This window comes from Mus pahari, chromosome X (genome assembly GCF_900095145.1).
Source record: "Mus pahari chromosome X, PAHARI_EIJ_v1.1, whole genome shotgun sequence".
Classification (NCBI taxonomy): Eukaryota; Metazoa; Chordata; class Mammalia; order Rodentia; family Muridae; genus Mus; species Mus pahari.
Window position 1 is genome coordinate 12,436,802 of NC_034613.1, and position 14,685 is coordinate 12,451,486.

General features: G+C 38.9%; 1 protein-coding gene across 3 annotated transcripts in view; it reads right to left on the minus strand.

Moving 5' to 3' along the window:
* Positions 1-14,685, minus strand: part of Slc9a7 (solute carrier family 9 member A7) — a 194,680-nt gene that overhangs the window by 73,383 nt on the left and 106,612 nt on the right. For all 3 annotated transcript variants that reach the window (XM_029534384.1, XM_029534383.1, XM_021188219.1), the window contains exons 4-5: positions 11,964-12,040; positions 9,191-9,303 (exon numbers count right to left, since the gene is read on the minus strand). In XM_029534384.1, the coding sequence (XP_029390244.1) occupies positions 9,191-9,303; positions 11,964-12,040 (190 nt within the window). The remainder of the gene's footprint in view (positions 1-9,190; positions 9,304-11,963; positions 12,041-14,685) is intronic.

Genomic DNA, 14,685 nt, shown 5'->3' on the forward strand with positions numbered 1-14,685 from the left:
TTCTTATCTCCTTGTACAAAGCTCAAGTCTAAGTGGATCAAAGAACTCCACATAAAACCAGAGACACTGAAATATATAGAGGAGAAAGTGGGGAAAAGCCTNNAAGAAATGGGCACAGGGGGAAAATTCCTTAACAGAACAGCAATAGCTTGTGCCGTAAGATCAAGAATCCGCAAATGGGACCTCATAAAATTGCAAGGCTTCTGTAAGGCAAAAGACACTGTCAATAAGACAAAAAGGCCACCAACAGATTTGGACAGAATTTTTACCAATCCTAAATCTGATAGGGGACTAATATCTAATGTATACAAAGAGCTCAAGAAGCTGAACTCCAAAATTTCAAATAACCCCATTTAAAAAAATGGAGTACACAGCTAAACAAAGAATTCTCAACTGAGAGTACTGAAGGGCTGAGAAGCACTTGAAAAAATGTTCAACATCCTTAATCATCAGGGAAATACAAATCAAAACAACCCTGAGATTTCACCTCACACTAGTCAGAATGGCTAAGATCAAAAATTCAGGGGACAACAGATGCTGGCAAGGATGTGGAGAAAGAGGAACATTCCTCCATTTCTGGTGGGATTGCAAGCTTGTACAACCACTCTGGAAATCAGTCTGGCTGTTCCTCAGAAAAATGGACATAGTACTACTGGCAGATCCAGCAATAACTCTTCTGGGCATATACCCAGAAGATGGTCCAACTTGTAATAAGGACACATGCTCCACTATGTTCATAGCAGCCTTATTTATAGTAGCCAGAAGCTGGAAAGAACCCAGATGTCCCTCAGTAGAGGAATCAATATAGAAAATGTGGTACATTTACATAATGGAGTACTACACAGTGATCAAAAACAATGAATTTATGAAATTCTTAGGCAAATGGAGGTATCTGGAGGATATCATCCTTAGTGAGGTAACCCAATCACAAAAGAAGTAACTAGATATGCACTCACTGATAAGTGGATATTAGCCCAGAAACCTAGAATACCCAAGATACAATCTCCAAAACACAAGATAATCAAGAAGAAGGAAGACTAACACGTGGATACTTCATTCCTCCCCAAAATAGGGAATAAAATACCCATGAAAACAGTTGCAGAGACAAAGTTTAAAGCTAAGACGAAAGGATGGACCATCCAGAGAATGCACCACCTGGGGGTCCATCCCATAATCAGCCATCAAACGCAGACACTATTGCATATGCCAGCAAGATTTTGCTGAAAGTACACTGATATAGCTATCTCTTGTGAGGCTATGCCAGTGCCTGGCAAATATAGAAGTGGATGCCCACAGTCATCTATAGGCTAGAATACAGAGACTCCAATGGAGGAGCTAGAAAAAGTACCAAAGGAACTGAAGGGGTCTGCAACCCTATAGGTAAAACAACAATATGAACTAACCAGTACCCACAGAGCTCGTGTCTCTAGCTGCATATATAGCAGAAGATGGCCTAGTCAGCCATCGTTGGGAAGAGAGGCAGGCCCCTTGGTCTTGCAAACTTTATATGTGCTGTACAGGGGAACAACAGGACCAAGAAGTGGGAGTGATTGCGCTGGGGAGCAGAGTCGGGGGGTTATAGGGGACATTTGGGGTTGCATTTGAAATGTAAATGAAGAAAATATCTAATAAAAGAAAAGAAAAGAATTGCCTTTTTAAAAAATATGCAGGACATCAAGTGTGGGATGGGGTTGCCATCCCACAGTCAAAAAGTCTGACCCATATTGTTCCTGTCTGAAAGAACTGCAGGGACAAAAATGGAGAGGAGCCTGAGAAAAAGGAGGTCCAGGCCCAAATTGGGATCCAGCTCAAGGGGAAGCCCCAAGGTCTGACACTACTATTGGGGCTATAAAGCGCTCACAAAAAGGGACCTAGCATGACTGCCCTCTGAAAGACCAAACAAGCAGCTGAAAGAGTCAGATGCAGATATGTGCACCCAACCAATGGACAGAAGCAGCTGACCCCTGTTGTGGAATTAGGGAAAAGCTGGAAGAAGATGAGGAGGGAGGGAGACCCTGTAGGAGGACCAGCAGTCTCAAACACTGGACCACCAAACAGGCAGCATACACCAGCTGATAGGAGGCCCCCAACACACATAAAGCAGAGGACTGCCGGGTCTGGAATCAGTCAGAGAAGATACACCTAACTCAGTCAGAGAAGATACACCTAACCCTCAAGAGACTGGAGGCCCCAGAGAGTGGGGAGGTCTGGTGTGGCAGGGAAGTGGGGAGTGAGGACATGCTCATGGACATGGGGGTAGGGAGATGTATCAGATGTGCAACAGTCAGAGGGTAGATGGGGAGGGGGATAAAATTTGGATTGTAAAAAAAGATTAAATAACATTTTTTTTAAAATGCAGCTCTTGAAGAAAAATTAACAAATGCTGACACCATGCTAAGCATTTTATAATTTAATTCAGTTCTTATAAAACCCTATGAGGCGGCTATTACTACTATTTCTCTCATTTAAGGGTAAGAAAACAGATTCTGTGCAATTCATGAGCTGCTCTGTAATTTCAGTATTGAAATCCCTCAAATCTCAGTGATTAATACAAGAGAAATTTCATTTCTCAGTTATATCATATGCCCACTGTGGACTACTATGTGTGGGGCTCTGTCCACACAGCTACATGTGGACTCAGGGACTCACAACTGATAGAAGCAAATAAAAATGAACAGTGCCCAGGCTTGGTAGTCTAGGAGCAAGAGACCTAGGTCATCAGACACTATCAGTCAGGGGGTCCTGGGAAGAAACAAAAGGCAAGCTAAGAAGGGTTTTATAAGGAAGTTATTTATAAAAGTGTGGCAAGAGTACAGGGAAACTAGAAGGGAGAACAGTACTTGAGGCTGAAAAAACAGGGTACTTTCATCCACAGGCCTGAAGGCTTCAGGGCAAGGAACAGTTACCAAACCCAGGAGTTGTAGGAACTAGGCCATCTGATAGGAGGTGTAACTTCTGATGAAGTAGTACAACTGGTCTGCAGGATTCCTATACCTGCAACCCCCTTCCAGTGGCATTCACTATAAAGGAATCTAATAGGAAAGCAGAAAGCAAAGGAACCTATGTAAGTCAGACTTCTGGGGCCGAGAAAGAGGAAGGGGTAGCAGGTAAATATGATGGGCAAGCAGAAAGTATGCAACAGTCATCAACTGTTGAAGAATTCAACACACAGCAAAGTCCAAAGATTTGGTAGGCTGGTTACTCTTCTCATACCAGTGACCTGAAAAGCAAAACTTAAAGAAGTAAGGGTTTATTTTGGCTCATGGTTTGATGGAGTATAGTACATCATTACTGTGAAGGAATGGTACCAAGAGCATGAGGTGGCTGTATTGTGTCTACAATTAGAAAGAAAGGTGAGATAAATGTTGATATTTGCTGACTTTGCCTCTTTTCCCTGACTAGTCAATCAGTCAAGAATTCCAGCCAATGGAGTAGTAAGTAGCACCCATATTCAGAGCATGTCTTTCTTTTTTAATTAGAGATTTTCTTTATTTACATTTCAAATGTTATCCCCTTTCCTGGTTTCCCCTCCGAAAACCCCCTATCCCCTCCCCCTCACCCTGCTCACCAACCCACCCACTTCCACTTTCTGGGCCTGGCATTCCCCTACACTGGGGCATAGAACCTTCACAGGGCCGAGGGCCTCTCCTCCCATTGTTGACCTACTAGGCCATCCTCAGGGCATGTCTTAAGCCCCTCCATTAATGTCCTCATAGGCTTACTCAAAAATATTCCTTATTAATGCCCTAGTGTTTCTTAAACCAATCAAATGAACAGTTAAAAGTAATCATCACATTTAACAAAGTGGTGCATTATACAATATAACTTCAAAAACTTTTCTGACTTTAGAACATGGTTTGCCTAAATACTATAATTAACAGTAAAAGTAATACATATTTGCACATTTTTAGATGTGAAAGCATATCTAATAACAATAACAATAGTTAGTTACATAGAACTGGTATGAACCTTAATTCTGCTTTAGTCTTGCTATCACTTTATAAGGCACTCTGTGCCTCTCCTTAGCAAGTCTATGTCTGACCACAGAGAGGAAATACCCACAGCACACAGCAGCATCCAAAAGAGGATGGTATAGAGATAACAAGAGTGGGAAAGTCGCCTCTAAAGGAAGAGATTTGCCTTGGTTTAGGTGTAACTTAAATAAATGTCCCTCACGCTTTCACTAAAAAAGGGTTAGTCCCCTAGGTGTCAGCATTAGAAGATGCTGAGGATCACTGACAGGTGGAGCTTCAAATCGTGTTATGGGGGATCCTACTTTCTCTTTGTTTCTGAAATAAGAAGCTCTTTTTTCTTTCTGTCTGTCAATACCATTCCATACTAGAATTTGTGCTAGATGGCTTAGGAACAAAAAAAGCAATCTGATCTAGTCCCCTTAACACCAAGTCCTTGCTCAATGGTCCATAATCATCAGGTGAGCCTTTATCAAAAGAGTACTTACAGTTGTAATTATATATATATATTGCTGCTCAAAAACATCTCAGTGGCTCTCCAGAGAGTCATTCTCAAGACTGTAACTATCTAAAGAATAAGATCTCAGAAGACTTCATAGGAGAAGAGATTCCCAAATCTTATCATTGAACAGCTAGATGTAGTAGTTCACACCTGTAATCCACCATTCAGAAGGGCAAAGCAGCAATGAGGTCAGCCTGTGCTTCACAGTGAGCTCTAAACCATGCTGAGTTACAATGAGACCCTGTCTCCAAAAAGCAAGCAAGCAAGCAAGTGAACCTAGTCTAGTCCCACTTATACCCAGCAATGCTTTGTACTCTGATGTCTGTGATTCTCCCACACTCCCACTTAGTCACTTGCTAAGTGTTCCACTTAGGAGAGTTTTAAAGTCAGTAATTTTGGAATTCACACAACTAAACTATATTATTATTAGTTATTTGGCCCTACATTAGTTTTGTATAGATAATAGCTCTGACATGAGGGTCACAATAATAGCAGCAGGCTAAGGAATAACTTCAGGCCATTTTTGTTGATACCACCAAGTCTTCACTTGGGCCTGTGCACGTGCCTAGTCTTCTCCATATCACACTACCATTTTCTGATCATGTGCTGCATGAAGACCCATGAAGATTGACTACACACGTGCTTAGACCACTAATGGCTTCACCTCCAGCCACATTTCTCATGTTTTAAATCACCCTGCTCCATCATCCTATAAGCAGCCCTGTCCCACTCCTCAGGGAAGAGGATTTGAGACTTGGTCCTCTCACCTCCACCCCCAGCTACTCAGTGAATTACTTTGTTTTGCAAAATATATAGGTCAAGGAATTGATTGACTCACTTCACTGAAAGGAAAATGGGCCTTGTGCTTTGTTATTGTGTTGTTTTGTTTTGTTTTAGTACCACCCTCTAACTCTACACTTGAGTTTCAATCTCTTTTATGGCCCAAGTTTTCAAACAGCAGATTTTTAGGAGACTAGTAAAACATCCTTCATTCAGAAGCTATCCATTTAAAAAAGCAGTTAGTGTCCTAAAGTCTAACAAGTTTAAGTTTCTAATTTTCTACAACTTTTAATTACATAGAACTCTTACTACACCAATCTTCAGAGGACAAATAAAAATTATGTAGCATGGCAATGTCACAACAAACACAAACATATTAAAACAAAATAAGCAGGTATATAAATAGTCTGAAAAAATGGGTCCAATTAAGTGAAGCATAACTTAAGCAATACTGTTCAGAAAAAAGTATCTGCTATCTTTATCACACTCACCTATTATTTGGTTATATTGCTAATAATATAATAATAATAAAGCCATATGCAAACATAAATAGTAATATATGTTTAGACAGCTTAAACACCTTTCTCAGGCTTATGAAGAATCTACTTCTCAATAGATTCTCCTCTGAACCTAGTCATGGGCAGATTAGCATTTAAATAAAGCTACCTTTCAGGGTATATTTTAGAAACATGCTTGAGTAGTGAGAATCTATTATTTGACTTTTAAATAAACATGAGGAATGCAGAACTCCTTGCCTGAGTCAGATGTGCACAGAGGTCAACATAATCAGCAAATGTTATGCTCAGTGCTTTGCATGTGTGGCAACATTTAATTCTCAAAGGAGCCTTAGAAACAGGAAACATTACTTCTACTTTATAGATGAGAATGCTGAGGGGGGAAGGGAAAGTGGGCCCAAGCCCAGTGACTGGCTTAACTAGAGCTTAACCCAAAGGCACCAAGACTCCATTTCTCTCACCTTCTTTTCACAAGTTGTCTCAAACTGCCAATCCTTCAATACTAATTTAGAGTGTCTGTGATAATATATGGAGGTAAGAAAAGTTACTGCATCTTGGAAGATTGAGATCCTTCAGAACTACACAACTGTCTAGCACCATGTTGCTCACTGTGGTGACCACTAGTCATATGTAGCCACTTAATTTAAATTGTGTAATATTAAATGAAATCTAAAGCTCAGTTCTTTAGTTTGCACTCCCCAACATTTCAAATGCTCAGTAGCAACACATGACTAAACTGAATAGACTATATAACATTCTTTGCAGAAAGATCTATGAAATAACACTAATCCAGGGGACCTCCAAGAGGCATGGTCAAGTGGGAACTATCACTATCTTTAAGATCAATACTGTTCAGAATGTTAGCATTTTACACATCAAGAAAAATTTTATACCTCCACTGTTAGGACAGGACCAACCCTTTCTTCATAAATTATTTATGTACAGTCAGTTAACCCCCATTATTTGAAGAAAATCAGTTCCAAGAACTTCCTCACATGGATACCAAAATCCACAGATGCTGAAGTCACTTATATAAAATGATATATGTATTTGCACTCTGTTGCATTTAAAAGCATATCTAAATTGTCTGTAATTGTTAATACAAGGTAAGTGCTGTGTAACCAGTTGTTACACTACATAGGCTAGGGAGTAAATCAAGAAAAAATGGCATTACATGTTTAGTACATGTATAATTGGTTTGTTGTTGTTGCTTATTTTGAGATTACAACTTAATTACAATATTTCTCCCTTCTCTTTCCTCCTTCCAAATATCCCTCCCTACTTTCCTTCAAAATCATGGCCTCTTTTTCCATAGCCCTAAAAACATACATACAAGTAACCTTACAAGGGCCCACGACATTATATTTATGAATCTATATGTATACATGAATACATATATGGATGTGCAGTTTATGAAAACTGCACTTGATTTGCAGTTAATTGAATCCATAGACATGGAGAACAGACTTGTAATAGTTGACATTAGAGAAAGCAATAGCTGATACTTTGGGAGGGAACTTTAAAATTTTATATATATGGGTATTCATATACCCATTGCAATACCCATATTGCAGGAGATCCCTGCATGAAGATCTTCTGAAACTAGAGTAAACCACCATCTGAGTACTGGGAATCAAACCTTGGTCTTTGGCATGAGAAGCAGGTGCTCTTAAGTGCTGAGTCATCTCCCCAGCCCCCTGCTCTGCTTTAGACATTCTAACTTGGAGTTAAGCTTATCTTGATTGTTTTTGATGTTCCAGGGAGAAAAGCTATACATTAATTCCACTTTTAGGAACTGGTTCATCTAACACTTGAAAACTACAAAATAAGAGACTTATAAAAATTCCATCACAATATGGTAGTCATAGAAGAACTATACACAAAAATGTTTATGGATACGACTGTTTCTATTAAGGAAAATCATTATTCAAAGCAAATGGCACCCTTCCTAAAGGAATGTGAGAGCACATTGTTGGAAAAAAACATATCCACAGTGGGTCCACATTAGTCATTCTAAAGGAAATGACAAAAGGGAAATGCAGGTAGAGAGAACTCAAGTGTCCTTAAACAGAAGACTCAAGAAGCAAAATGTGTAGTAGTTTCGATCTTAAAAGGAAGGAAATCATGGCATACACTGTGCCATAGATGGATTGATGCTTGCAGGATGCTATTTAAAATGAGTCAATGACAAGACAAATACTCTTTTGTACAATTGGTTTTTGTATAATTGGTGAAATTAAGATTTCACAAGGAAATTATAGTAGTCAAATTTATAGAGGGAAAAAGAGAATAGCTGTTGGTTGCCAGAAGCTGGATAGAAAGGCAAAAGGGAAGTTGTTGCTATATGAGTTTAGAGAGTTTCCATTGTAAATGATGAAAAATTTCAAGAAATTAGTTGCTGAACATGGCAGTACTTAACACTACTGAACCATATGTTCAGAAATTAGGATGACACATTGTATGCTATTTTCCAACAACAACAACAACAAAAAAACAGTAAGGAGGTACAGTTTCTTTTCTATTGCTATAATACACAAATGACCAGAGCAACTTATAGAAGGAAGGGTTTATTAGGGAGTAAGGTTCCAGAGTGATAAGAGCCCATCACCATTATAGCTTCCCCAAAAGGCAGCAAATACCGGGTATGGTGGCTAGAGCAAACTGAAAGCTCCCATTTTAAACCACAAACTCAGAATGAACTAACAATGACATGAGGCTTTTAAACTTTGACATCCTACCTCCAGTGATATACTTCCTCAAACAAGGCCATATATACTAAGCTTTTCCAAACAGCACCACCAAGTGGGGACAACATATTCAAGTGTCTAAGACTATAGGGAACGTCTTATTCTAACCACCAGAGAAGGTAAATACATATTTCTCTTAGAAGCCTAAGTCTATTAGGTCTAACTACTACTGCATTCATATGTTAATACCACATTCTTTTTTTTATTTTTTTAAATTTTTATTATTATTATTTTCTTTATTTACATTTCAAATGCTATCCCGAAAGTTCCCTATACCCCTCCTCCGCCCCTGCTCCCCTACCCACCCACTCCCACTACTTGGCCCTGGCCTTCCCTTGTGCTGGGTCATATAAAGTTTACAAGACCAAGGGGCCTCTCTTCCCAGTGATGGCCGATTAGGCCATCTTCTGCTACATATGCAACTAGAGACANGAGCTCAGGGGGTGCTGGTTAGTTTATATTGTTGTTCCACCTACAGGGTTGTAGCCCCCTTCAGTTCCTTGGGTACTTCCTCTAGCTCCTCCATTGGGGACCCTGTGTTCCATCCAATAGCTGGCTGTGAGCATCCACTTCGTTAATACCACATTCTGCTGCAACAAAAGTCAATGGCTACTCTGAAATTGATACGATTTAAATATTATAGTAACATAATGATCAATCCAAATGTCCAATTACCTGGGTCAGTGGCAGAAATAATTGCTCCAAAAAAGAGACAATCTGTGTAGTAAAATTTATCAGAGAGCTGGCCCACAATCTTCATGAGTTTTACCACTCCATACATAAGATTTCTGTAAGATGGTAGATAAACAGTGTCAGGGAAAAAATCTTGCACACATATAAACAGAGTACTAGAGTGCTATTAGAACATTAAGGGAGATTCAGGAAAGCAATAGGCAACTTTTATGATTGAACACTTACTAGGAACCTAGGCAAATAGGACTTTGGCACCAAGGACTAGTTTGTAGTTTATTATTATCTTGCAGAAGCATCTGAATATTTCTTTGGCTATTGTTGATTTTTGTATGTGCATGGAGGTGGGGCACTGTGACAGTCTCATGTAGACTAATTGGGGCATGACTCACCAAGCGGCAGAGGATGACCCTCAACTTCTGATCCACTCAAGAACATCCCTGAACTCCTGATTCTCTTGCCTCTGCCTCCCAAGTACTGGAATTACAGGTATAAACCACCACCACCCAAGGCTTTGTGCATGTTAGGTAAACTGCACCAACTGACTTACATTTCCAACCCCTGAATATTTATTAAAATGTTTCTTAAAGGTTGTTTTTATTATCAACTATAGAAACTGCAAAGTATGGTCTTTGATGAGTCATAAAGTTAAAGATCTTAAGCAATTGGGTGATTGAGGAAAGTGGAAGATAGAGCCTGAAATAATAAATCACTATAAATACAGAATTATAAGAAAGTTTATCTCGAGTCATATAAATTAGGAGGCCGAGTGAAGCTGGAGAGAATGATATTGCTGCTCTCTCCATCAAAAAGTAGTGCAAAGAAGGTAGAGATAGAACCCTCTTGAAATGTCCTAGTAGATCACCAGTGTCCCGACTGATATACCTGGACTTGTGCTCTGTTTAGGTGAGGCAGGCTAAGTGTAGCTATCCTTATATTGGGCAGAATGTGACAAGGTCTAACAGGAACCACCATGTTCAATATTTCAGCTTGACTGGAGCAAACTTCCTATGTGGCAAATTATAACTGGAAACAGCAATAAGTGTTGAAAAATAGCCTACCATGTATTATACATGCATGTATGTATCTGTGTGCATGATGCATGTATGCATCAACAATAACAGCAGCTTTAAGGGTTAAAAGAATAAAAATAACATAGAATTAACTCACTGTATACTATAGTCAACCAATCAATGAAATTTGTAAAGGTGAGGACCATGTCATGGTCTACCCTTATGTCTTTACTGACTAGAACAGTGGAATGGCTAAGCTAGGGGTGAAAGAATTGTTTGCAGTGTAGAATGGAATCCTTATGAGAAGAACTAGCTAGAACTTAATACTTTCCTAGTGTGTGCAAGGTATTGCTCCAATCAGCTCAACTTCAGTCCACGGCAGCTCTGTGGAACAGATCTGATTTTTTCTTTGCTGCTTAGCAAAGGCTTCTTGCATGTTCATACATTTCAAATATTTCCTGAAAGCAGACTTCCTTCTCCATTTCTTTTTACTAAAATCCTTGATCTACGTGGCAGATTTCCATCTGGCAGCCTCATACAAATCTTGTCTCCTATCATCATTAATGCATGCTGGGGAAACCTGGTGTTCTTTAGGGATCTGTTACCTCATTAAAGACAAACTCCAAGACCTTCCTTTTAAAGAATAGGATAGAAGATCCTTGCCTTTATCTACAGCTTTCCAACTAATTTTTAAAAGTTCTTCCTACATTCAGATTTGCTAGTGCATTTTTAAAACCTAATATCACCTTTCTGCTGCAAAATCCCATCTAAACTCCTACGTGGCATTTAGTCATCAAATCTCCTGGTTTCCTTTTGATTGTGAAAGTTTCTCAGCCACTGCTTGCTCCTGATGATCTTTGTAATTTTGAGCAATGCTGGTCAGAAAGTTTTCAGAGTGCTTTTTGTCTGGCTTTTTCTCCAGACAGAGGTGATGATGTATTTGGGGTAGATGATGAGGGAGGCAGAGTGCCCTTCTCATCACAAATCTCAAGATTATGTAATAAAGACATGGCTTGTAATGTCTTCCATGTTCTCACCTTTTAAGCTACTCTCTTCTTTCTATACTCTCTGTACCATATTCTTTATAAGAAGGTACAACATACAGACTACACTCAAAGCTAGGGTAGAATGAAGATCTGGAGTTGATAGGACTAAGTTCTACCTCTTTGAAGGGAATATATCCATAACACTTATCTACAATTTGGCACATGAAATGTGCCTCTTCTCATTTGTTTCTTCATCAAATCATGTATTCTTCTCTATCTATAGACTCGGGAATATTTATTATATACTCTATATGATGATCTAATATAAAGCTATTCATTTTGTTGTTTTTCAACCACCGATGGGCCCTGGGTATTGTGAGAATTTCCAGGTTGGCTTTTGAGTTCCTGTGGCATGCCTTGTAGCCTTATTGCTGTCTTTTGAGCATTTGCTTACTCTTTGGTAATAAAAGATGTTTAATCTTCATGAAAAGTTCCTGTTCCAGCCCTAGAGTAAGAGACACCTGGTTCTCTTTGTCAGGGAATGTTATAGGAAATTATGATCTAATAATTTTTGTTCATTTTAATTATTCTTAATTTAAATTAAATACCCACATGTAGCTAATTACCATACTGGACAGGATAAGTCTCTATCCAAACTGCCATCATCAAACATTAAGAAACTGCTATGTACACAATGCTGATGAATCTTATTCCTTTGGGTAATTTGTTAGACTGGTTACACAACCAAGAATTACTTACCCAATAATGAAGCAAGAAACAGCAGTCCCCAAGAAAGCATAGGCCAGAATCGACCCAAGATTTCTGAAAAAGTGTCTCTGAATGAAACAAAAATTTAGGGGTTATAGTAATTCTTGACAGCAAGTCAAAAAATCAAACATACAAATAAAAACTTCACATTAAAAGCCTCTAAATCCTGTTATTCTACACTGTATGTACATCTAGTAATTTCAGATAAAACAATTCTGGCTAATATCAAGATGTATTAAGTGTATGTATATGCACACATGTATATAAGTGCACCAACTATTTTTTTTTTGAGACTGGACAAAGACCAGCTTATTCCATAATCCTGCTAGTTCTAGTGGGATCTTAGAAGATCATTAGAGATGTAAGTCTGAAACAAATAAATGAGAAAGTATCTTCTGAGAAGAATTCTACTTAATTTGATAGTGGAAAACAGACTCCTAAATATATGCTCATGGGACATAAGATATCTCGTTATATCTTCTTATATCATCTGTCTTACTCTTTGGAGCCTGAAAAAGATGGACAATAGAGATGTGAATGGAAAAGCGAGAATGGTAGTGAGTTCAGTTCAAGATGGTAATTAATGTTTGTATAGTAAAAAACCTAGAACCAATGTTAAGATGTAGAGATCATTCAGTAGGAGGGTGTAATATCCCTTTGATGGGTCTGCATATTCAAAAGTTACCTTCGAAATGAACACAACAAATACATGTGCACATACATTCACATGTTACAAGTCATCAGGTCCATGAAGTCTTCTGATGGAGAGAGGGTTGTAACCTGCGCTTAAGAGCATTCATATTGCAGTTCCATTTTCTTTTAATTTCATTGAGAAATCTCAATACATTTTCTCATAGGAGCTACACTAAAGAAGCAAGAGTTCTCCTTTCTCTTCATTCTTAATAGCATTTTTATTGGATATTTTCTTTATTTACATTTCAAATATTATCCCCTTTCCTAGTTTCCTCTCCCAAAATCCCCTATACCTTCCACCCTCCCCCTGCTCCCCAACGCACACACTCCCAATCCTGGCCCTTGCATTAACCTATACTGGGGCATAGAACCTTCATAAAACCAAGGGCCTCTCCTTCCATTGATGACCAACTAGGCCATCCTCTGCTACATATGCAGCTAGAAACATGAGTCTCACCATGTGTTTTCTTTGATTGGTGTTTTAGTCCCTGAGAGCTCTGGGGGTACTGGTTAGTTCATCTTGTTGTTCCTCCTATAGGGTTGCAGACCCCTTCAGCTCCTTGGGTACTTTCTCTAGCTCCTCCATTGGGGACCTTGTGCTCTGTCCAATGAATGGTTGTGAGCATCCACTTCTGTATTTGCCAGGCACTGGCAGAGCCTCGCAGGAGACAACTATATCAGGCTCCTGTCAGCAAGCTCTTGTTGGCATCTGCCATAGTGTCTGGGTTTGGTGGTTGTTTATGGGATGGATCCCCAGGTGGGGCAGTCTCTGGATGGTCATTCCTTCCATCTTAGCTCTGAACTTTGTCTCTGTAACTCCTTCCATGGGTATTTTGTTCTCCCTTCTAAGAAGGATCAAAGTATCCACACTTTGGTCTTCCTTCTTCTTGAGTTTCATATGTTTTGCAAATACTCATAATTATGATTATAGAAAAAACGATATGCCATATGACACTGTTTACTATAGAAATATACACAGTAACTATCCTAGAGAATCACCTAAAATTTCCAGTGATTAATGAGAGTATAAAGAGTATATGGTATAGATTCACAGTGGAATATCACTCAGCCTGAAAAACAGAATAAATTCTGCCTTTAGGGCAACATGGAAAGAGGTGGACCAGGTCACTATGTTGAGTGTAATAAGCCAGGCACAGAAGGAAAAATGTCACATGCTCTTGTTTTTGGAAACTAAGAAGTCAGTCTTACAGAATGATTGGAAATGTGGTTGGTCACTAGAGACTATAACAACCAATCACAAAATTAGAAGTTATAGGAATAAAACTGAGGAGATGGAAGGATCTTTTCTTCTATAGCACAGTAGGATAAATACTATCAACAACAATCTATGATCTACTGTAAAATAACTATGAAGGGTGAATGCAAAAACACAAAGAAGTCATTAACAATGAACTAGTGATTTTATTCTACTTGATATATATATATATATATATATATATATATATATATATATATATCTCCCATAAATACTCAAAGTGGTTTATTTTAATAAAAGTAAATGGACCAAAAAAAAAGAAAGATCTTTCGGCAACACGCAAAATCCAATTCCTATTTAAAGTTCAGAACTTCTTAATAAAAATAGACAAGTAGATACTCACAGTCATCTATAGAATGGAACACAGGTCCCCCAGTGGAGAAGCTAGAGAAAGTACCCAAGGAGCTGTATAGGTGGAACAACAATATGAACTAACCAGTACCCCCAGAGCTCGTGTCTCTAGCTGCATATGTAGCAGAAGATGGCCTCATTGGGAAGAGAGGCTCCTAGGTCTTGCAAACTTTATATGCCCCAGTACAGGGAGTTGCCAGGGCCAAGAAGTGGGAGTAGGTGGATAGGGGAGCAGGGCGGGGGGAGGTTATAGGGATCTTACCCAATTCATTCTATGAAGCCACAATTACTCTGATCCCTAAACCACACAAAGATCCAACAAAGAAAGAGAACTTCAGACCAATTTCCCTTATGAATATCGATGCAAAAATACTCAATAAAATCCTCGCAAAC